The sequence below is a fragment of the Vanacampus margaritifer genome, chromosome 14, assembly GCF_051991255.1.
Source record: "Vanacampus margaritifer isolate UIUO_Vmar chromosome 14, RoL_Vmar_1.0, whole genome shotgun sequence".
NCBI classification, from domain to species: domain Eukaryota; kingdom Metazoa; phylum Chordata; class Actinopteri; order Syngnathiformes; family Syngnathidae; genus Vanacampus; species Vanacampus margaritifer.
In genome coordinates this window covers 6288065-6312211 of record NC_135445.1, presented here as the reverse complement: position 1 = coordinate 6312211, position 24147 = coordinate 6288065, and the positions used below count along the sequence as shown (strand labels likewise).

General features: G+C 40.2%; 1 protein-coding gene across 1 annotated transcript; it reads right to left on the bottom strand.

Annotated features, from left to right (window-relative positions):
• Positions 1 to 435: 435 nt before the first annotated feature.
• Positions 436 to 24042, bottom strand: pnpla7a (patatin-like phospholipase domain containing 7a). The gene is made up of 36 exons (XM_077542474.1): positions 23923 to 24042; positions 23440 to 23494; positions 22301 to 22384; positions 21579 to 21666; positions 21415 to 21497; positions 21233 to 21339; positions 21005 to 21145; positions 20230 to 20389; positions 20009 to 20089; positions 19370 to 19498; positions 19201 to 19281; positions 17585 to 17714; positions 17428 to 17499; positions 17280 to 17356; positions 17036 to 17191; positions 16544 to 16621; positions 15812 to 16017; positions 15011 to 15142; positions 14756 to 14879; positions 13279 to 13392; positions 13127 to 13193; positions 12885 to 13034; positions 11913 to 11976; positions 11657 to 11825; positions 10099 to 10281; positions 9890 to 10008; positions 9623 to 9779; positions 8118 to 8234; positions 7924 to 7993; positions 7687 to 7803; positions 6564 to 6712; positions 6299 to 6451; positions 6095 to 6214; positions 4825 to 4909; positions 4076 to 4191; positions 436 to 2810 (listed from the first exon to the last, which is right to left on the bottom strand). The coding sequence occupies exons 2-36, from the start codon at positions 23491 to 23493 to the stop codon at positions 2706 to 2708; spliced, it is 4038 nt and encodes a 1345-aa protein (XP_077398600.1). The 5' UTR covers position 23494; positions 23923 to 24042; the 3' UTR covers positions 436 to 2705.
• Between the last annotated feature and the right edge of the window lie 105 nt (positions 24043 to 24147).

Sequence of the window (24147 nt, the reverse complement as noted above, 5' to 3'; positions counted from 1 at the left end):
CGAACCTGTCTTGTCCAAAACACGTCACTAGGGGTGCTGACACGTGCTAAAAGGAGGCTTCGGTGTTGTTTGCTCAACAAAAATACTCCCAGTGACGTGAACAAGTGTACTTTTGCAGAGATGTTGTCAGGATTATTTTCTATAGAGAGTTGGTGTCAAATAAAATACTTGTATAGAGGAGGAATAATATGTTACAAATCAAGAGGGATGACACAGCTGAACAAAACACATTTGAAATTAAAATGTCATATGATTTAAGTTTATAGTTTCAACTTTTAATTCAGATGTTGTAAAAGAATACGGCATAGTTCATGTTTGTGCTACTTACCATTTGACACCCAATTTCAGTGGCTAAATCTATTTACAGTGGACAGCTTCAATTACATTGATTGTATTGCATCAAATGAATTGGGAAGGCGTGTCAAGTCAGGCTACTCAGTTCCACAATTCAATCATTTATTTATCATAATCATACAAAATACACAATAGTGTTAATAACCGATTATCAAAGACACATGATCAAACATAATAAATACTCATCGAGCCACGGATAGAAGGCATACTGGTAAACGTTGTGTGCTTATCACTCAAAGCTAAAAGGCTGAACGAGGGCACAAGTGGTTGTGGTTGTTTCAGTCATCTGGCGCGCTTCCACACGTAGCATCAGCGTCTCATCCATCACCGATTCAAACAAGCTGTGAAACATTCACAAGGCTAAACACATCAATTTCTTTGTGCTTTTGTGTTTTTGGAAGCACCCCAAAAGTACAGCACACCAGAAGTAACAACCCCTTGGCTCCAATTAAGTAAGGTGGCTAGAAAAAGCCTACACAAATATATATTTTCAAGTTAGGGATGTAAAAATGAACGTGAATGTGGTTGCACAAGTGTACACACCCTCTCATAACTGACAAACCAACTGCTATTTTGAAATGTTAACTCCGTCCACCTTGTCTCTTCATAAGAGGGGAATAAAAACAATGTTCAGCCGGGGAAGAAAAAAAAAACGTTTTTAAATCATTTATTTTGGTCTTATTATTTTTTTTAGATCACAAAAAAAAAAGGTTGAATAGTGTTGTGTAGACTTTATATCAATTGTAGTGGGCATCAGATGTGATGGTCAAGAGCGTTGAAGCTAAGATCACACAATATGAAATTAGTTACGTTTTTTTTTTCGGGGTAAACAAAACTCTAAATTGACTTTGTCATCACAGTATGAAAGTAAAGTAAAGATGCGTATGATGAAGCTGGAGGTCTTACCAGTTAAGGCATAGGTTTGGATTTTATGTTTTGCACTGACAAGTTATGTCAAATTATGAATTTTAAAATGTTACTTAAAGATTTTATAACCACTATTCACTCGTGGCAGACGTTCTTCCAATAGTGCGATAGATGCAAAAAGGAAAAAGGCCAGCTCCAACTCCCCCCCCCTCCCCACACACACACACTTTTTATCAATAGATTTTTTGTGTTTTCCCCATCAAAACTAAATTTTAAGATTATGGTGAGATTATTAGAATTTTAATTAGCAAGTATTACCACAGCATTGTGACCTACATTTAAACTACATGATTGAGATGATGTAAATAAATGTTTAAAAAAAAAACAACAACAACAAAAAAACGTAACACGTAAGTTTGACCAGTCAACAAAGGCTACAAAACAAATCAACATTTGCATTGATGTGCATATCTGGAATGGTGGCCGAGCTACCTGTACATCAAGACTGAGGTTCTATATGTTCTCTATACAGTTTCTCCACACCGTTACCATATATCGGTACTGTTGGTTGCGGGGGGGTGGGTGGGGGGGGGGGGGGGGGTAGAACAATAAATCTCACAGGGCTGGCAAGTAGAGGCGGCACAGACCCACCAAAAACAGTCATCTAAAACATTTTTCTTCAGTAACGTCTAAGCAGCAAATCCTTGGTAACAAAAAGGCATTCCGTAAGCCTGAACCCTTATAATACCACTTTGTTCATTAAGAGGCACCGGCAAGGCATTAGCTTTTTTTTTTTTTTTTTTGCATGAATTCTGAGAAGAAAAGTGGGCATTGTTCGTTACATTATGATTGTTGCTATTCTGCTCCGTTCATACCGTCTTCAAATATATATATATATTTTTTTTTAAACAGTAAAAGTAAATTGAGAACAAGAAGGAGTATTAAGGTCATACTGTACAGAAAAATACTAGACAAAATGTTGTGTTGTGTTAATAAGCTGTATGAAAGTAGTAATGCTAAAAGCATAAAGTCTTAATACACAGCCATTTTTTTGGAGCGCTTATCCTCAATTCAGAGGTTGATGAGTGAAACCTGGACTGGTCGTTAGCCAATATTCATGTACAGGCAAACGACAATTCATACTCATAATTTAAGAAACTCATGCGATTTTTTTTCAGACTAGAACGACTTTCCTGTAATTACGAAATATACAATTTAGACTTCATTATCATAACTATGTCTTGTCAATGTAATATTTTTTTCCCCGTTTTCAGTGTGGCCCTAATACTCCTTAATTTAAATGAACCTGGTGCCACTGTTGCAATTCCTTCACTTCCTTGACTGATGCGTTCCATTTAAAGCTCGACTATCTCAATATGAGAAATGATGACGGTACGTGAAGCTGAACGAAGGTTAATCTTTGAGAGTGGTAGAGCGTAATTGAGGCCAACGGTGGTCTTAATGCTTCTTCGATAGTGCACTCATCACTTGGAGGAACGTTTGGAAAGTACTTCCTGGTTTGCTGAGATGTTCAGTGGGTGTTCGTGGCCGGAGACTGCGTCGGCACGACTTTCGTCCAGTTCGTCATCCTGAGGATCGCAAAGAAGTTAGTTCAGAGAGTATGTCACCATTAAATGGCAAAATTGTCAAATTCTATTGATGGTTGTTTTAAAACAATTAAGGAGGAAATCCCTTATCCTTCCAAATGGTCCTTGAATTTAATCATTATGATTACAACAAAATTAGGGGTGCACCGATCGGTTGGCCGGGATAAAATAAAGCTGATCTTGTCCATCAATCTAAAAAAAAAAAAAGTCAGCCGCTGTCCTCTTCTGTGGTGAGATGACTAAAAAGCCTTTTCAATTTTAGTTGTGACAGCTATTTCTTTGAGGTGCAGTTTGTACTGTTTCACATGCATTGTTCAATATTTTACAAAAAAACAAAAACTGGAACATTTAAGGTGTATGCTGCTTGTTTTGGGGGAGGGAGGGGGAGAGAGTGAGAGAGAGAAATCAGGAAAATCAAGGTCAGACTTATTTAAAAAAAAAAATTATATATATATATATATATATATATATATATATATATATATATAGCCAGAAAATGGTGACCAGTGCAACCCTAATAAAATTTATTAATTATTTTTAATTTTATGTCAGTATTATAATTAAATGGTAATATTTAAATTAGCATTAATTTTAATAGCGTTTGAAAAGATATTGCTACAATAATGTTCCAAGATAAGAATTTAGTGGTAATATTAAGCAATATTTTTTATATTACTTATCACTATTAAAAGCTAAGTAGTCACAGAAGTAAAATGGCCTGATTTATTGAAATTTTTAATGTTGACGTGAAAAAAGTTGTCACCAGAGTCACAATACTGTTAGAATAGTTATATTACAAGAACAGTTGTAATGGTAAAAGGAAAATGTCTTATTAGGTGACCAAAGCCATACAAGAAATTTAATTTTAAAAATTATTTGAATACTAAATAATAATAATAATAATGTAATCAAATCAATGATTATTCTACAAAGATAAAAAAAAAAGAAGCAAATTAAAACCCAATTCCAAATACGGTATTATAAATATGTTCAACTTTACTTTAAATATGTTTAACTTCTAACATATGGCCTATCAATTGTTGAAACCTTATTTTTCTTTTCCCACCATATACGGTTCGGCTCCATCCAAAGAAATTGCGTATAAATAATCTGAGATCCACTCCATGTGAGGGACTCTTTTAACTTAAACCACTTGTTGTCGAATGTGCCTGACAATAATGGACATGTGACTCGGCAGTTGTAGTGCTTGAAAGAGATCACCCGCCCGTGCGACCGGAGGCCCGCACCGTGTCCGCAGTCTCCTCCCCTTCAGTATGCTCTCCATAGTGACCGTATAGCTCCAGGTCAGACAGTGCGCTCTCCACTGCCTCCTCGTCATAGTCAGTGTGGTTGTCTGACTCCTCTGACGGGGAGGGAGGTGAGGACAGGAGAAAAAAAATAGATCACATTGAGGGGCTTTCGGGGGGGGCAGCGTGGAGGAGGGGACAGATGGAAGTGGGCGTGCAAGCGATGAGGTCAGAAGAGCAGAGAGGAATGAGAGACACTCCGTGATTGGATGAATGTGCACACCATTGCTGCAGTGAAACCAAAAAATGTCGCTTACAGCTTTTGCCTTTTGGGGAAATACAGTGGAACTTCTTAAGTCCAACATCCTTGATGTTGTAACCATTTTGGGGGGGGAGAAAATATTAATATTTTAAATCACATAAGACCTTAGTTCAACTAACATTGGGTACTGCACACCAAATGTTCAGGGTTTAAAAATGATATCCAAGCAAATTGAGACTAATTAACTTCCTGGAAGGGATTGCGTTGGACCTTGGTGGTCCCACTGTAGTTTCCGCCTTAATTGTACAGATGCTGGTTGCAAAAAGCAAGAAGAGAAAGGATGAAGCACTATATATAGAAAAAGGATATTGAATGGTATCAGCATGCATGCATGTAGTGTATGGAAGTGCATTTGGGTTTGCGCATGCAAAAAAAAAAAAAAAAAGGATGACTTCAAGTGGAGCAAATGAGAGTGTGTGTGTTTTACCATCCACCAGGGCAGGTTTGACTGGCTCGATGCGGGATACAATTTCAGCCAAGTCCGTGAAGGAAGCGTTTGGACATGTCAACACCTGATATGCACAAAGACAGGCTTAATTAAAGGGGGGGGGGGGTATGCCACAGACCGCCACCAAGGCTTAAACATGAATCACCCGCACATTCAATGACTATTATTCATCTGGAGTCTTTCCCAGTTGACTTGGGGTAGTGCGTCTCAAATATTTTGTTACGCCCCCATCCCCTAAGGGCAAAAGAAAATATTTCATGAACCCCACCCACGTCACCCTGGGCGGTGGTCAATTGATCAGCAATGTGAACCATTACACGGCCAATGACAACAATCGCTAAAAGCTAAAATGAGGTCAAGTTTCTTTGATGATTTTTCTTGCTACAACCGAACAAAATTTATAACCCTCTAAATGTGTTTTTTTATTGGTTTGTTATGAATATCATCCATCTACTTTTAATAGAGCTTGTCCTCATTAAGGTCGCACTTGTGCTGGTGCCGATCCCAGCTGACTTTGGGTAAGATCACAAACTGAAACAGTCCTTCTCAAATAGTGGGGCGTGTTACCCAAGGAAACAAGTCTTATTTTATTTATTTGGCTGTATAAGAATAAAGTGTAATTGCACATTCACGACAGTTAAGTGCTGGTGGCAAAGTGGGGGCAATACTTCCATTTCCACTTTTTTTTTTTTTTTTTTTTAAACATGGTGTATAAAACATATGACAGAAACAAAAGAAAAAAAACTGTTTTTATACTAAGCATTCTAAAGGATCTTTGTTTAGTATAAAAAGAACCCCCCCCCTAGCCCCCCCCCCCCCAACATTGCTCATTTGCTGCAGTTGTGATGACAACATGAGCCCCCTTTTCATTCTTGAAGCATGAGAACAAGTAGTCATAACACTTGAGGCTGACTAGACATTTGTGACGAACAAGTGTATTTTTGGTGCCGTCTGATAGCAGGTCAGATAACAAAACGGGAAATAAAAGCCACAGCGAGCCCTAAGCCGGAGAAGCCGCGAGACTCTTTTGGCGCAAAAAAAAAAAACAGAGTGCAGCATAAAAGCTGATTACAGTTGGTCTCGGAATGATGGAAAAAAGCCAATTATTGATGGAACGCTTCATCAAAATGTCAAGTCTGCTTTGTCGTGCCGGAATTCTGTATTAAAGCGCAGCACTAAAAATCCTGCTGTGTCTAAAAGATTGTGATGTAAGACAGTACGAAGACCAAGTGGCCAAATGGGTGCTCACATTGTTCTTGCATTGCGTGTTGTGAAACTCCTCCTGGTGTCTGTCTTTCATCATTTTGTCCACCACTCCACTGCGACTCCACACATCAAATACAGTCTTGCCGTGTTGGTATCCCACCTCCTAACATGGCACACAGTATATATATTTTTTAATGGAATAATTAAAACAATGAACCACATGATGATAGCGTTTACATAAACATACAGCAATCTCATCGAATTTCCCAAACTCCAGCGTCCGATATCTGTCGATGGGAGGTCGGATATACTCGCAGTAGTCGCTGTTCTTCACCGACTCCAGGTGTCGAACGCAGCACACGTAGGCCAAGCGGGTCTGAATCTCCGCCATGTTCAACACCTGAAAGAGCGAAACCCTTCAAAAACTAAGCCTCCTCCTGTGAAAATTATACTGGACGACTCGTAAAAGCACAGCTAAGGTCTGATATATTTGGCTTTTTATTTTGACTTGCCTTGACTTTCTCTGCCAGGGGATTGAGGCGTTTCCATAGCAGCCACCAGCCTGACAGCGAGTCGCCGTAATTAGTGAGGTTGGTTTCATCGCGGCTGCCCACGTCGATGGCTATCACCACTTTGGCCCCCATGGAGCGCGCTACATCAGCTGGCAGTGACAAAAAAAAAAAAAGACAATCTGAAACTAAGTTGAAAGCTTAATAAGTCTTTGAAGTTTCTTAACTATTATTAATTACTGTACTATTTGTGAAGGACTTGTCTAGTGACTTAGTTGTTGATGTATTCCTTATAATTGATTTTGTAGCCGTTTTGTTTTTTCCCCTCTTTTAATGTTTCTTTTACAATTTGGCCAGGGGGACTACAGATGAAAAATAGCCTAGTGGCCGGGGTTTCTTCTGTGTCCAAAATTCAGAGGCGGCCACCTCCATCTAATTTGCTTGCCACCTGAGGCCACTGATATCGCTCAACACGGCGCTCCAGCTGTGTTGATTGAGCTCGGCAGAAACGCATTTTAACCGCAGTTGCAGTGTTGCACCATTATGGAGGCGCTATATCGACAGCGGTTCACCGGAAAAACCTGAAGCAACAATTGAAGAAGAAACAGCTTTCTTTTTTACTTTAATCTACCGAGGAAGAAAAAGATCATGGAGCAACCGTTGCACACGCCCATTTCCTGGTTGTGAGGCATCGCCAAAGTCATAAAAACACAGTATATACACAATAAACATAATAGTGTTTTACAACATAGCTGAACTATATTTACAATTTAATATGTACTAGTGGATGATTTTTTTTAATGATGGCAAAAAAAATGGCAACTTTGTATTCATATAATTTCACATTTTTAATCCCTGTAAAATGGCTGCAGGAAGGCAGACGATAATGGTATCGGTCACCGCCGCGAGTACCGATAGCATAAAATAAGATTGGTATTAGCACCGATACCTAGTAAAAGTAGTCACCGATCATAGTCAGAATAATACCACCTCTGCCTCATTTTGAGCCAGGAAAAACCCTGCTTTGTGGCTAATGCTGTCTTTTTTTTAAACAATGCGTTTTGTGAAATTCGTAAATTTTGTCTCAATCGATTAAAGACTAATGTAGGTAACTATAATGAAAGACCTGGCAGATTGTTGATGTAACCTCCATCCATAAGCAGATGTCCATCTTTCGGGTCACAGAGAGGAGGCAGATACCCCGAAAGGGACATGCTGGCACGAACATACCTCCATAGAGAACCTCAAACAGAAAACCACATTTTAATGCTTAAGACTCTGTCACCTCTTGCTTTGGCATTATGAATGGCATTTTCATGTGGGCAAAGATATTTTTTTTTAATAAACACAAATGTACACCTACCATCCGTGTGCACTCTCATTGCAGAGGCAGTAATGTCGGCTGTGATATTGAAATACGGTATCCAAAGGTCCTGCGCGCATAAACAGGTAACAGGATTCAATTATGCACTTAGTCAACCTTGTGCTAGCTTCTCCTCCTTTCCGCAATTTATTTGTCATTCTATTGGAGCAGGCATGCGAATCACCTCATCTCACCTCAATTTGCTTGCTCTTGAAGACATTGCTGATGCTGGAGTTGAAGGCCGCGCCGGAAAACATGGATGTAACCGGGTATGTTAAATCTAGAACTTTCTTGAACACTGAAGTCATTTCCTGTGGCGAGAGAGAGTGAAAATTAGGATTGCTAACTTTTTTACCCAACACAAACAGTTTTTCATCAAACTCAGCGCTTTCATTGGAGGTAATGTAGAATCTGCCAGATTGTTAATGGCATTTTTTCCCCCCATTTTGATTTCTTCTACCAGATGCACGCAACAGTTAATGACTTACTGTTGGGCTTGAAATAAATATTCATTCTGCATTAAAAAAAAAAATCTGGAGAGCTATCTGTTCAAGTTTTTAATGGTCCATCCCCCTTTAGCTTACGATGAGATGTTCTTGCTAAAATTTGAGATTATTCACGGTTCAGCACCTTGGACAGAGCGATAGAGGGAGGGGACAGACACAACTGACCCATGTATTAAATAAGAAGGTCACATCACAAGAACACATTCAAACTTCATAAATTATTGGAGATGAAAGGATTTCTTGTCCAAAGAGATGCTGTCTACAGCCTGTATAAAGTTACAAACAGGTAATGAAATTATCCTAAAAGAGGAAGACCCGGATATTAATTCGCTCAGTCAACCCCACATAAACAATTAGTTTGCTGCATTCATCTTCATGGAGATGACTTTGAGTATGACATGAAGGGAGAAATCCCCAAGCACTGCAAAATCAACCCGCATGACGCAAATTCCTGAGGACGATGTGATCATCATCAAAGGTTCGCCATAAGCCAATTCATTCCAGCATCTACTCGTAATGAGGATGGAAATGGGCCTTTAAATGGCCTTTTGATGAAATCTGGAATATGATTTGTGACGCTCTCCGGTGTCATGATTAAAATACGGCCCCCTCCTGGCTATTATACATGACGGGTGGGGGTGGGTGGGGGGGGTCTAAATCACGTGTAAAGCAGGCAGCCATCAGTTTATGAGAGTGACATACGAGGTTTCAATGTCGAATATGTCGTTCTAAGCCACAAGGCGCGCTCAGTTACCGCCGCAGTAACTGCATTTTGTATGATTCTTATTTAAGTTATTAACATGACTGCAACAATCTCATGAATATTCACGGTTCACTATTTACAAATGTACTTATTGGCATTTTTAGCTGTAAGCAACCCCCAGCTATTCGCTGAAAAACTTACCTATTCGCAATTTTGTTCTATTTGTGAAACTCCAAGATGCTTCTAAAGCCCTATTTTGGTTAGTCAGAGTGACTTGAGTCTGTGTCATCAGTACAATATAATTAATAGCGAAATTTGACTCAAACTGACCAATCAAAAAGAACCAGGCAGACGCATGACAACCTCATTTTTGTGAAACCTCACCAGCGGTACACTCCAACCTAAATTTGGGTTACGATGCCATCGTAAGAGCAGAAATCCATCCCAAAAATGAGGAGTCCCGCCCCACAAAAAAAAAAAAAAATATTACCATTGCCCATTCTCTTGCCCTCATCCTCATGCGGCTGTGGCTGCGATGCTCTGCGTAGAGCGCCCCCAACAGGGAACCGATAGAAGTACCGCCGATGAGGTCGACTGGGATGCCGGCTTCGCAGAGGGCTCGCAAGATCCCCACCTGGGAACATCCTCTACAAAAAAAAAAAAGGCAGCAAAACACAAGACAGAAAGTGCTGATGAAGAAAAATTCTCTGAAATGTAAAATTCAAAACTCAAGCACAGAGAGCAGGGTGAGCTTTACCTGGCCCCGCCTCCACCCAGGACAAGAGCAATTGCATTTCCAGTGAGGACTCGGGCCAAACGGGAGAAATCTGAGTGGCGGTCTGCTGGCTTCTCAAACACACGCTGATACAGCTCCAACTAAAAAAATAAAAATAAAAAATAAAAGTTTGACAAAATTAGAATATGAAAGGTGTGGATATGCCAGAATCTAGTGCATCCACCACCCACCAGTTTGGGCAGGCTCCTCTTGGAGAAGACCCGTCGTGGACATGATAGATGGAGGTGTCTGGAGATCCAGCTCCTCATGTTAAGCCAGTCCACTGTGCCCTTGGGAGGGGGGCCGTCTTCTTTGTGCAGCAGCACCAGCTGTTTCTGTGCACGCACGGCGCTTCCTTCCAGCATGCGCTCCAGCTGGAGGGATGCCGGCGACATTTTTACAAGACCGAATTGCTCAAACGTGTGGAATTATGATAAATAGAAGGTGTTTAAAGTAGTGAAGGAAATGCGGTAATTGGACAGGTTTTACCCAGAATTCCATGCATGTTTACAGGGCAAAAAATCATGTGTGCGTGTTCCTGGAAGATCAAATCCTCAGCTGTGACTAATTCGGTGCCCCAGCAAATATTGATCCGACTCTTCTCCAGCCGTCTCTTGTTAAACGTGGACACATTCCTTTTCTTTATTTCTGTTTGCCAATTCCCCCCCCTGAGAAAGCAATTACTTTTCCATCTGCTAGACGTGCACTTCCTGCCTCTACCGTTAATATCCATCCGTTGCAGCCTTATATGCCCCAGGGTCAAACACAAACCTACCATGGGTTGGCATAATTATGATTCAAGAGATTGTGGGTCAGAGGTCACACGTTTATCATAAAAGAAAGGAGTGAATATCATTTGCCTGGTTAAGATCAAAAGTAATTTGTTCTTTTTCGGTGTCAATTGTCTACAGATCCAATATATCAAGTTAAACTTTTTCAATTTTGGAACGGGCCTGTCTGCAAGGTGTGTTATAGAGTTACTTAGTCTAGACTGTAGAGGTGGGAACTCATCCAAAATGGCTCAACACCTCGCTGACCAGGGTACTGAATTATTAAGAATTCAAAGAGTAACAGATAAGCATGTGACACGTTTCAATGACATCCCTTCAAATATAAAAGTCATGAGTGTGAATTATTTTGTGACAAGCAATCTTGTGCTTGACTGGTTATATTTGACGAAGCAATTAATAAATACTGTTTGTAGTGCAGTAGAGCTCACAACCCCCAGCTACTTAGCAGTAATTAATCATTAGCAATTAAGACACTTAATTGGAAAACACTAGCGGAAATATATTGTCTACTATGGAATTAGTATCCTTAGATTATTTTAACTTGAACTAAACACGGCTGTGCAAGGTAGCGATAGTTTAGTTTTCAAGCAGATATTCATTTGCAGTAAGAGAAAAAATATTAGCACAATTTTTTTTTTTTTAAATAACCTTGTTGAAATGCCATTAAGTAGGTTTTAAAAACACGTTTTTTAACACGATATGTTCTTTTAATTTTAGGCACATAAACAATAGACAGCTTTGTTTTAAAATTGTAACAATAATTAATCAGCATGAGTTAAGCTGCGAAGCGTTAGGCAAGCGAACGTATCAAATTTTGTGTTTTTTGTCAAGGTTCATAAAAGGTTTCAAAAGAGCTTCGTATAAAATGAAGGCCGATGACGATATGTGTCGATGCCGATAACGGATCTATCCTACAAGGTTAAATGTCTTCATCCTCTGCATCCCTTTATCCCCTCACCTCTCCCACAGCAGGGTCCTGCTCGCCCAGGCCCACAATGATGATGCAGTCGGCCTGACGGATGCATCGCTGGGTCCATGGGGTCAGCGTGTAGTCCGTTTGATAGAGAACGATGCGATGGATGTCTTCCTGTTGGCCCAACCAGCTGGACAGACGATATTCATGAACACTGGCGGGAAAGAAGCAGGACAGGGAGTAAAACATAAACAGATGCTTGGCTGGCTATATAGTAAAACTGTGACTAAAAAAATAATACCTGTCAAGCGCTGCAGCTCCAAGGCGTTGTTTAATGATGTCGCTGGTCAATAGAAGAGTGGGACCTGAATGTGAAAGAGGTCAATGGGGTGTGACGTTTTACGCTACTGCTACAGAATATTCCTCCTATTGATATCCTTTATTGTTGTCCTGCGAGAAACTTTAAATCGAGAAGAACACTTTCACCGAGCCTTACAAACAATCAATCTACAGGGATGTGATTTGACCAAAGTGAAATTATCTGAAAATTTAGCCGGGGGTCTGGGGGCCGCCGGCACCCAGCTAGGTCCAGGGCAGTGCCCTGGTAGGGGGACAAGGGGGGGCTTTCCGGAGCTCATGGGTTTTCCGTGTTTTTAAGTACTTTCAATGCACTCACATGACAAAGAAATAGACAAAACAACAGCATAAATTTTCAATGTATATTGAACTATCCCATATAAAATGGCAGTTTTAGTCAACTCAAAATCAGTCACATTCAAAAACATTGGACTGCCTTTGCTTTTAAAAACTATCACTGAGAATAACATCATATCTAACTAATGTGATTACTAAGTTAACACATAAATAATGTTGAAGAGTTCAAATTTCATGAACAAATAATTGTATCATGACCAAATGAAAAGTAACTCATATTAGAGCATACCACAAATGTCTTTGTTATAGCAGAAGATGTTATCTGTCGGAGTCATGTGCATACACAATGAACTACTACTACTACTACTACTAAAAAAAAAATAAAAATAAAAATAAGAATAAAAAAATAATCGAATTTTTTTTTTTTGGGGCGGGAGATAAAAAAAGCGGAATTCCGTGAATTAGCGGAAAAATCACATCCCTGAATCTAACAATCAGGTCTTTTCAATGACATCTTCATAAGCTCAAAAGTAAACAGGATATTGAACAATCCTCTACTGGAAGCAGAAAAGGTCAAACCCCCCCCCCCAATCACATCTTCCATCATATTTATTTGTACCTATTGCAAGTAGTGCATGCTGCAGCTCCAGGGTAAAAGCGGTGAGCGGCACCTCCTCGGAAACGGGCAGGACTGTCACTGTGGAGAGGTTCGAGGCTTGGTTGCCCGCGTCCCATTTGCTGCCAGGGGTGTGCAGTGCCAAACTGCGACCTGTGCACAGTCAAGTGTTACCGATGACCCAACAGTTGTTGTTTTTTGTGTTTATTAGTCATTAATAAACACTACGTAAAGTGCACACACACCAGTTAGAGGAAGATTAACCTGCTGGAGGATCTTCTGGCCAAGCAAATGGATGAGCCTGGTGACAACCTGCAATACAAAAACAATTTACGACTACTTAATTTGACCTTCGGAAGACCTTGTATGGTTTTGAGTTCAAAGGTCATAAACCTACCTGCGGGAACTTCCTCTTGATGGAGCTGAGGGCGCCCTCAGGCAGTTTGGCGAGCTCGGAGTCCCGTACGGCGTGGACGGTGGTGGCTCGGTTTTGATGAGTTAAGGCCTCCACCTGTACAGAGAAGACTGTAAATCCCAAGCAAAAGAAGAAAAAGATTTTTTTACATGTCACCCCCATATAGTCAAGAGTAATTTTATCCACATAATTGATGTTTGAAAAGTAACAAGATTGGTGTGAAATATAGCGCCTACAAAATGCCTGGTAACCATAGCATCCTTCAACTCAGGTATTATTAGAACTATCATGTCAGAAAGAAAAAAAAACATGCATATGGCATTGTTCTGACAGATTTCTGGACATGAGCCAATTATACACAAACATTGTGAAATGCACACCTACATATGGCAAGTAGTAAAACAACCCTGCACACAAATATCCATTAATGCTTAAGCAACCAATTGTTTATATAAAGTCCATGTAACTCTTTTGTCATTTATGTTGCATGTTTCTTTCCTTGTTATGTATGACTCATAATGACAAGATTCAGGATATGCAAGAGGAAGGGTATCTATTAAGATATCTAATTTTATGTTAATTTGGAAATAATCCAATCAGAAGCCCAGATGAAATGTTTTGAAATTTCCTTTTCCCCCCCACATTATGTCGTGACATTTTAGTAACCAACAATATCTAGCAAATCAACCTGCTGGAGTATGTCCTTAAACATCATAAATATTAACCCTGGAGAACCCAAGAACCCTTTTCTTCTTTGGAAAATTATGAATTATACATTAAATGACTGCTATAAATTCACTGAACACCAAAATATGTTTTTCAATTTTAACCCCTGTTTTTTGAACTAGCTCAGAGTTGCTAATTTATCAAAAAAAAAATATATATATATATATATATATAAATACTCCTAGGAATTCTGCAACATGATATGAAATAGATTAACAAAAAAAAACACAATTTTACCATCTGATGGTTTGCTGAGAAGATGGGTTTTGTTTGGATTGACTTCCAGCTCAACAAAACAGCATGTTGCCAGCCATCTTGTCACCGCCACTCTGGCTCATGTAAGTGCAATAGTCATCCACTAGATGGCCCCATGCAGGGGTCAGAAGTGGCACTCTGGACTTTTGAAGTTAAATTTGTAAAAAAAAATGAAATAAAATAAAATAAAAAAGGTCTTTGTTATTTGAGTAGCAGAATTTATAGGGGCCAAATTTGACCCCGTGGGTTCTCCAGGGTTAAAGACATTTTATTTGATTTTTTTTATAAGAGTGCTCGGGCTTGGCAGTGGTCTGTGTTCTAATGAGTGCTATTCTAGTTGTATTTTGTCTAAAGCTTGTATGATGACCATGCTGTGTGCCTGTAGTTATTGGAAAAGAACACAATGATAAGACTCTTGCTTACATCAATGGAATTTTTTTTTTTTTTATGTGAAGTTAAAGACGATCAATTTCCTTACCACTCCAATCAGGTCACCACGGCCATACTCCCCGATAAGTTCCTTCTTGCCATCCTCCTTCATGATTACAGAGCGCAGTCGTCCGCTGAGCACGATGAAAGTGCTGTCGGATTTCTCTCCCTGCCTGGATAATATACTCCCATTAACGGCAATTCAACACAACAAGCTTGAAAAGGCCAGATCCGTGTTTATCTCTTTGGAAAAGGGACGGCGAGATGGCAAGAAGGTATTAGGCGGAACTTTGCCGAAAAGTACCTGTAGACGGCCCTGCCGGCTTCCACGGCCATCCAATCGAGTGCAAAGTCAATCTGCCTGACAAAAGATGACATCCGCCGCACCACCGTGTGAGCGACGTTTAGCACTACTTTTGGCTCCACGCGCATTATCCTGAAGGGGAAAAAAAAAAAGGTTTGAGCATGGTATGTGTATTTTACAGGGTTCCTACAGGTTTCTTCAAGTTAAATTTAAGACTTTTAAAGACCATTCACCCAAAAAATGTATACCTTTTTCACAGCCTTATTGGCAAAGAAATACAACATTTGTGAATGTGTGTTAAATTATTTCTCGAATGTGTGCAGGATGTAAGAATGCAATAACAGTCTAACAATAACAAAACATTTAAGACCCAACGATAAAATTGAATACTTTGAGGTATTAGTTTCAAATGTGTAAATTCAATGCTTTTTAGACTTATTAAGACCCCGCGGGAACCTTGTATAGACGAGTACCTTGTCTTATTTTTGGTATCGATACTCGCAAGGCAACCGACACCAGTATCGGACACTCTATAATCAGGAACCAGAAATTAAAAGAATTTAAAATTGCCATTAATTTCAGGCAATTTTAATGAAAAATTCAATAATGGGATATATAGGTCTTTCTTTAAAATTATGTCATTGTTTTTTTTTTTTGGGGGGGGGGGGGTTTAATCGGTACTCAAGAGTTGAGTACTTATACGGGCATCAGTCTGAAAAAAAAAGCATTATCAAACATCCCTAACATACAGTTTACATATATACACACACACACACACAAACTTAATCTAGAGGGACTAACTCATAGAAATGGGCTTTGGAAATGGAGAGGAAGCTGCAGTCCCGCTGGGCTTTGACAGTAAAAATGAGGGGTTCTCCAGTCAGGACAGCAAGCTGACCGACAAGCTCTCCAGGGTGCGTCACAAAAAGGCGTGTGTCTTCCTCGCGGTCGATCATCCTCTGGTAAACATGGAGTAGGCCTGAAATAACAAACTGGATGCTCACTTCCTAAAAAAAGAGCAGAAGGGAGAAAAAGTGGAATCACTGATATCAATAAAAATAAAAATAAAAAAGAGGTTTGAAGTGGAACTCAACAGACATTTCTTGACAATAATATGATATATGTGACCTCACTAGTCTAAAAAATGACATTCTGATGAATATTACATTTGCGGAATATGAGTCATGCACCAAAACAAGCCGTTTTTATCCATCTCAGGGGGCGGCCATTTTGCCACTTGATGTCGACTGACGATGCCATCACAGTTGCTCAGGGAACGACCAATCACAGCTCACCTGTTTTCTGAAGCTGAGCTGTGATTGGTCGTTACCTGAGGCCTGAGCAACTGATGCCATTTTCACTCGACAGCAAGTGACAAAATGGCCGCCTTCTGAGATCGATAAAAATTGCTGGATTTTGCTGCTTACCGCAATATTAACCAGAAGACCGTATTTAGACCAGTGGGGCTTGGCATAGAACATATTATTGTCAAGAATTTTTGGGGGGTTTGACTTCCCCTTTCATGAAAGTCACCTGATCTCCTTGACGAGCCACCACTGAACCAGCTTTGACTTGGTGGAGGGTCACTCTTCCCTCAAGCAGGGTTGGATCCTGCAAACAATATACAGTATACGTGCTCATTCATATTCATAGTCATATATATTGCTGATTTTAGCAACACTGCTGGAAAAAGGATGAGCGGTTTGGTGGCATAGTCAAGACTCCTTGGGGGGGGAAAAAAAATAATCTATTCATCCTTCCATATTGTACAGCACTTCTCTCTAGGGGGAGCTGGACCAAAACGACTGACTTCAAGGTAGACTACACCCTCATATATATGATTTGTATTACTTTTTATTGCATTTCATTTATTTTGTATGCATGTATTTCACCTTGATCTAATGGAAAAATCCTTGGAACACGATCTTGTCACCAATCAGGTTGATTTATCAAAAACTAGTCGCAACAAAGCCACTACACAAACACTAGCAGATGAAAACATGGGAGGTAGACGCCGCCTCTCACCTGCAACTGGATGATCCCTAGCAGGTCTTTTTTAGCAGCCTGGAAGATCGTCCCGCTCTTGCTCAGGTGGATGGTGTCAGTCTGCCCCCCGCTGTCCGTGTAGTGAAACACCTCGGAGGGCGTGTGCTGCATGGTCACGCTCTTCTTCAGGCTAGACTGCACGCGTGCACGCAACGTAGGTGGAAAAACAGCCGCACCGGTAAAAGAATGCCGATCTTTAATCTGATCAAAACCAACGTTTCACCTTCGGAGTGACGGGACTGGGCGGAGTCTCATCTATGTTGACTCGAGCCCGTTCGCACGCCATGGTCAGGTCGCCCGCTGGATGTAACCAGAAGGATGATGAGTATGCGTGTCTACGACCACCCTTAATGAGTGAGTGAGTGATCAACCTGCGCAGTCGGGGGGCATCGAGATGGATCGCTGCTTCCTGTGGCTGTTCAAAGGACTGTCCTTTACACCATCTGCATCACATAAAGTGACATAATATTGGATCACGCTCAACATAAGCAAAAATAAATAAAAAATGAACGTATGCGTGTGTGAGACCCGTTTCTGTCGGGCTCTCTGCGGTCCCGACAGGTAACTCCTCTTGGAAGTGCAAACGGCGAGTCGTCTTGCCGGATGTTGCCTCAACCGCCACAGTGTTCACGTTGGACAAAGGCACTGCATGGCTCTCCTGTCAATTCAACAACAAAAACAGTCCACAGCATGCAGGTAAATTAGTAACTTTTCTTTGGTCCTTCCTCGGGTCTCCTGACGGCCTCACGACTCTGGCTTGTGTTTGGTTTAGGTGAACGGTATGGGATTTTTTAATAGGTTTTAGGTGAACTAATGAATACACACAAAAAAAAAAAAAAGAGAGCAATGATGATGACACGTCAAATCGGTAAAATTACAGAATGAACAATACTGAGATCTCCAGAGAAGAAAAAAATAAAAAATTGTAACGAGATGATATCATGTCGCAACTGCAAAACCCGGGTAGTAAATGCCGCAATGTATCAAACAGGGCAACCTCTAATTGTTTATGAACATCTATGTCAGTGGTGTAAAAGTCCGGTCCTCGAGGGCCTGAATCCTGCATGTTTTAGAGGTTTCCCCATGTTCAACACAGCTGATTATTATCATATAATTATCATGATATTGTAGGGAGGTTGTTAATCTAAAAAAAGCTCACAATATTGTATAAAACCTCATATTATTGTTTAACAAAAAAAAATCTCATACGGGGGAAACAAAGTTATTGAGATGAGAAGATGAGATTTGAATCCAGAATCTCAGAATGTGAGGCAAACATGTTAACCACTAGGTCAACAAACTTCTATAAATTAAATGTTTTTTTATTCCAAAAAAAACATGTAGAGTGCATTTCAGAGCAAAGTAAAATTAAACAATTCAAAAAGACTTCTTTTTTTTTTTAAAGCAACAGGCCCATTACCCAAAAGTGGGTAAATGTGTCAACCGAAAAATGAAGCAACCCTCTTGCTAACCTAGTGAGTATTGTTTACATAAAGTATATTTTATTTATATAGCACTTTTTAAAACACACATGCTAAATTGAAACAGATTAGCGGTCAGGACATAACATTATCCAATTTGAAAAGAAAATTAAAAAAAACATGCATAGCGGTGAGATAAATAAGCATGATTTGACATTTAAATCTAATTTCATGAAGGTTATTTTTTGCCATTTAAACTAGGGGTGGGCTTATCTGCCATTTTGTCGATAATTGTGGAAGATCATTAATTTATAGTGTAACATCTGCTTGTGAGACGCGTTTTTAGACTTCAGATGAGGTCTGATTTATTTCTAATAGCACATCCAATACAATATATTGTAAGCCTTTAGCCATTGGTCACCAGAGACCCTTCAAGCATTCACTAATAAAAGATATTTCTGGCCATAAAGTTTCCTCTGAAGGGGTTATCATGGTTTATTCGTTTTGACCCGTATGAAGGACAGTGTTATGATGCTGTGCTTAATGTTGTGTGAAATTAGCTTGCATGTGCTGGACAGAAGGTTTATGTCACTTTCCGTAAACGTGCAAGGATGATTTCCTCCCTTCCTTCCCAGCAGCTGTTAATGTCAGGGTGTGCGCATGAAAGAGTCTGATACACACAGACACACACAGAAACGCAAACTAATCATCCTCCCCTCTTACCGGATTGAAGAGTTCAGTTGTCAGGCCCAGGTAGTTATGTAACGCCAAGAAGGTGACCCTTTGGAGCCGCACCATGATTATCTGAAACACACAACAGGTACGGCGGTCAAATTAAATATTTATTATTATTATTATTATTATTATAGTATTAATAACACTTTGACGTTACCTGAATGACGCGCACGAGCGTCTCGGGGTATTTCTTAAACACAGACGCAAAGGCGGATGCGGGTAATCGCAAGATGGTGGAGCGAGTGGCCGCACGAGCAGATACGGTTTTGTACGGAGCTGGAAAACCCTGAAAGAAGAGTATGGACGTGTTTTTCATTGTTTAGTCAAGAAGTTCTTAGCTTACCATATGAATGCAGGAAATGTAACTCAAGGATGGAAATTTGGGTCGTATATCATCTTGAATATTGATGATTAGAGAACGCTAATTGAGAAATATGAGCACATGAAGTTTTGAAACTGTAGTACAATTCAAAATCAATAATTTTCATGGCAGCTTATTTAGGGAGAAAGAAACACTGCCAAAATTGCATTACAACTCCATTGCTTCATAACATAACCTATTGGACAATTAATTCAAAACTAATTCATGCTTCTCCCTTCCTTGTAAGTAGTTTAACCCTCCAATTTGGAGTAATAAGAAAAGACATTAAGAGAAGCAAATGAAATTAGGACATTTAATTTGCATGGCTGGGGATGGAGAAAGCCTGAAGAAAATACATCAATAAACTCCTCGACTGGCAGCAGAGAGCAGACACAGACGGATAAAGAGGGGCGACTGTGAGATGAAGTCGCTCACCGTGATGATGTCCAGAATACTGAGCAAGCTGTGTACGCTGTCGCCGGGGAGAACATCCTTCACCGCCACTTCTGTGCCATCCTGCAAAGCAGAAGCGCAGACACCAACCAACATTTCAGTCAATCTGCCTGGATTGAGAAAAATCTTTTTTTAACACATTACACGGTTTACTTTCTTGCTAGGTTATTTATGAAAAGAGGCAAAACTATTCGTCAACCTACATTCTCAAAGATGCAGAGCTCAAGTCGTCCATCTTGGACGACATAGATGCTGTCGTCATCATCCCCGGGCTTGAAAAGACCCTCGCCTTCCTGCAGCTCCACAAATACCATGTGGCGACATAGCTCGAGGAAGAGGGGCTTGTCAAAGTGCCCCAACACCCTACAGAAAACACAACACAGAATATAACGCAACCTAGATGTTATACAAATCCTAGAACAGCCCAAAAAATTATCTCTAAAAAAAACACACAAAGCCCAAGACAAAATATTTCACAAGACCATGTTTAGCGAGCCTTTTACTCAGTTAGCATTCTTAAAGTGGGAGTCAACCTTAAACATTTCTTGACAATAATATGCCGTTCTGATAAATATTACATTTGTGAAACACAAGTTAAGCAGCAAAATCCAGCCGTTTTCATCCATCTCAGGGGGGCGGCCATTTTGGCCACTTGCTGTCGACTGAAGATGACATCACAGTTCAGTTCAGGGCAAAGGCATTGACCAATCACAGCTCACCTTTATTCTGAAGCTGTACAGCGATTGGCTGTTACCTGAGACCTGAGCAACATTGATGTCATCTTCAGTCGACAGCAAGTGGCAAAATGGCCGCCCCCTGAGATGGATGAAAACGGCTGGATTTTGCTGCTTAACTCATTCCACTAACCAGAATGCTATATTTAGACTAGTGGGGCTGCATAGACGATATTATTGTCAAAAAATGACAGTGACCTCCCACGAGGTCCTTAGTTTATATCTTATTTTTTGTCAAACCCACCTGACATTCTTCAGCATGTAGAGAACCTCAGATGGCAGATTTGAACTCTGCACGTCAAACTCGGTCAGGTCAGCCTCCAGCAGAGAGGGTGGCGGTTCTTTAGGCTGAAGAGTCGGAGGATCCTTACGGATACGGAGGATTCTGCACAGAGGAACACCTTTCACTCGTTAAAAACTAGACTCTGCGCATCTTTAAAAAGCTTTTGACTTCCTCGCCTGTGGACCGTACTTGCGAGCAATGCTGAGAACTTTGGTTCTCTTGCGCACACGCTGCGGTTGCTTTGACACTGAGGTAGATGATGAAGAAGGAGGAGGGATGGAGGACAGAGTCTGGACCTTAAAAAAAAAAAAGCACAGCAACTTTAGAAACAAAGTTTGAATGGAAGCCATGTGGGAAGAAAAAGTGAATACCTTGCGCATTATTTTGCGACCGTAGAAGAGCACTTTATCTCGTTTTCTGAAACGATAATGAGGTACACCGGGCTGCCGTTCACCTTAACGGAGAATGCAAAGAGAACATGCTTTATGAGACACTTACAGACTTGAAATATCCTCAGTATAAACACGAGACTCACGAGCATGCTTGAACCGCCTGTACAAGAAGAGCACCACAATCCCGATCATTGCGATTGCAACGGCGGCACCAATCAGGACACCTGTGAGCTACAAGATCAACAGTTTTTAAAAAGTCTGATGTTAGCTGTAAAGAGTAGACAAAAAAAGAAGGGTTTTAGCAGCAATTGTGTGGAAGTGTGTATTGTATTGTATTTTTTAGTCAGATCGCTATCTCTGAATAAGCAAAGGGCAACGTTGCTCCATTTTTAGGTAGTTTATTGGCTAAAGAAGCGGAAATGAAAAGAGAAGCCAGAAGAGGGCGCTGTTGATTCAGTTTCAACCAGTTTACTAGCTAAATAAGGACCATTGCAGGTAAATAAATAAATTAAATCAATCTAAGAGATGATGGCATGGATAGAAGAGTACAGAATGTCTCAACTAGTTTGCTGGCAAAACGGATAACAGAACATAAATGAAAATTATGTATTTTGCTTGGCTTTTGTTTATTATGAAATGCTTTAGAGAAAAATGTTTTCATTGGACACTAAGACAGCTATGATGAGTTAAAAAGTTAAGCTAATTAAAACCAAAGCTAGATACTAGTTGTAGATTTAGGCAAGACAGTTATCCATTTTCACTTGATTCACTTTCAATTAAGTGTAGTCAATAATGGTCAATATAAATGTTGTGACTTGGAAAACGTTTAACACAAATGGTAATAATAATTTCCCATCAAACTTACCATAGTGGTCTGCATCCTCTCCTCCACAAACTGTTGCACTCGTGACGTCACCGCTGTGATGTCATTTTTGCCGTGTACCAGCATCTACAAGTACACACATTAATGTACACACCCTTTGTGAAAACAACACATAACATTGTGACAATTATAATGCTTTTTACACCCTTCTTCGAGTCGGCTTTTCTTATCCCATCTAGTTGTGATGTTGGACAAGAAAAAGCATTGAGTGAAGTTGCAGAGTGCAGATTGCTAAGTTAGCCTCTCGAGCTAGCCACCAATTAGCTTGCTGGTATATGTGATTGTGTGTGTGTGTGTGGGGGGTGTAGGTGTTTTTTTAAATTGATCTCAATGGTAAATGTTTTGGAACTAACATTTTTTTTCCTTTGGAGGTACCACTACACAGTGGGGTTTATGAAACTGTTCTGTAATTTACAAAAAAATGCAGTCTGACCTGTTTGACTGTTCCAATTATTTGGCACGCCTAATCTCAAAATTAAAATACTGTAACCATTTGTTTACAGGTTTATAGGCCCTCCAATTTGGATTTACACTGCTGGTCCAACTTTGCAATTATGGTTGGAAACCTATATTCAGTATGTCAATTTCTATACACATTTCAAGTGACAACTACTGTATAAGACACGGCTGTGCCAGGGTTGAAAATATACGGGAGACTTTGGCTAAGCTTTCGCTATAGTTTAGATTTACAGCCGGTGTTTTTTTGTTTTGTTTTTAAATGTGTTTATTTGTTGTCTCATCAGTCACCATGCTTATCTTTGTGTTACACTGCACAACCTGCAGATATCCAACACATATCAGGTTCATATCCAGGTTGGGAAGAGGCCTCTTAAGTCTTTACCAGTCTAGAAGCTATCCGATTGCATGTGTTTTGTTTTGTTTTATTTTTGCCATTTACCCTGCTATGACACAATTGTGCCATCTGAAAGCAAAAAAATCTGCCACTTGACCCAAGCAGTGTAATAAAGCCAGGATCGTGTCTGGGTCAGAGTCAGGGACAAAAATAGAGAAATGAGAAGGGGAAATGCTCCCTTGAGGCAGACTTAAGTGGCGTCTATCCTAAATACAAGATGTGATGTTGCGCATCATAATTACAAGCTTAAATCAAGTGTAAAACTTACTGAACTGGCCCAACCGCAGATGGCTCCATCGTCACTTTTTGTGCGGCAAGTCATCCTGCATCATAATAACAATTCAGTCACATTTTTGCTTAAAAATATCCATCCAAGTATACTTTATTTAATTTACAAGAACCTATACTCTGACAAGAGCAGAATCAATTTGGCGTGGCGTGTTATTGTTTGTACTACGAAAACAACATTTTCTATGTAATTAAAACACAACGCGAGTCATTGTCATTACCTTAATCCATGTTTATTATACTGAAATACGTTTGGCGTAACAAGTCATAACGCTGACAGTTCCATCTGAAAAACGATGACTCTCCATCACCGACGCTACGGAACGTTAGCGATCGTAACATTAGCGAGCTAGCTAACAGCTAACGGCTCAAACACATCACGGGAGAAGCACTAATGGGCGTCAACGAACGAAGTCAAAACGGTGTCCGATAATGACGTATGTGCATAAAAAAACAAACTTACTTTACGGTGTCTCGCAGCGAGAGTGTGTCAAATTTACGGCATTGTCTAAACTGGCGAAGGAGCAAAATGAGCTCGTAGCTAACAAAGTTTTCGATGCACTGTCACTTGCTTAGCCCGGCCCATTTTATTGCACTCACCAATGGGCAGGCACATCTGCTGTTGCCATGGTACCACTAAATTGAGTGATCCAATCAGAGAAGACTTGGCACTTCCGTGTTTTCCTGT

What these genes read in the sequence shown, in the direction of transcription:
- pnpla7a (XM_077542474.1), bottom strand. Translation starts at nt 23,493, where the DNA reads ATGACTTGCCGCACAAAAAGTGACGATGGAGCCATCTGCGGTTGGGCC. An exon ending in GTCGCAAAATAATGCGCAAG is followed by an intron (nt 21,340 to 21,414) that starts GTATTCACTTTT and finishes TTTTTTTTTAAG; the next exon opens with GTCCAGACTCTGTCCTCCAT. An exon ending in TCAAGAGCAAGCAAATTGAG is followed by an intron (nt 7,994 to 8,117) that starts GTGAGATGAGGT and finishes TTATGCGCGCAG; the next exon opens with GACCTTTGGATACCGTATTT.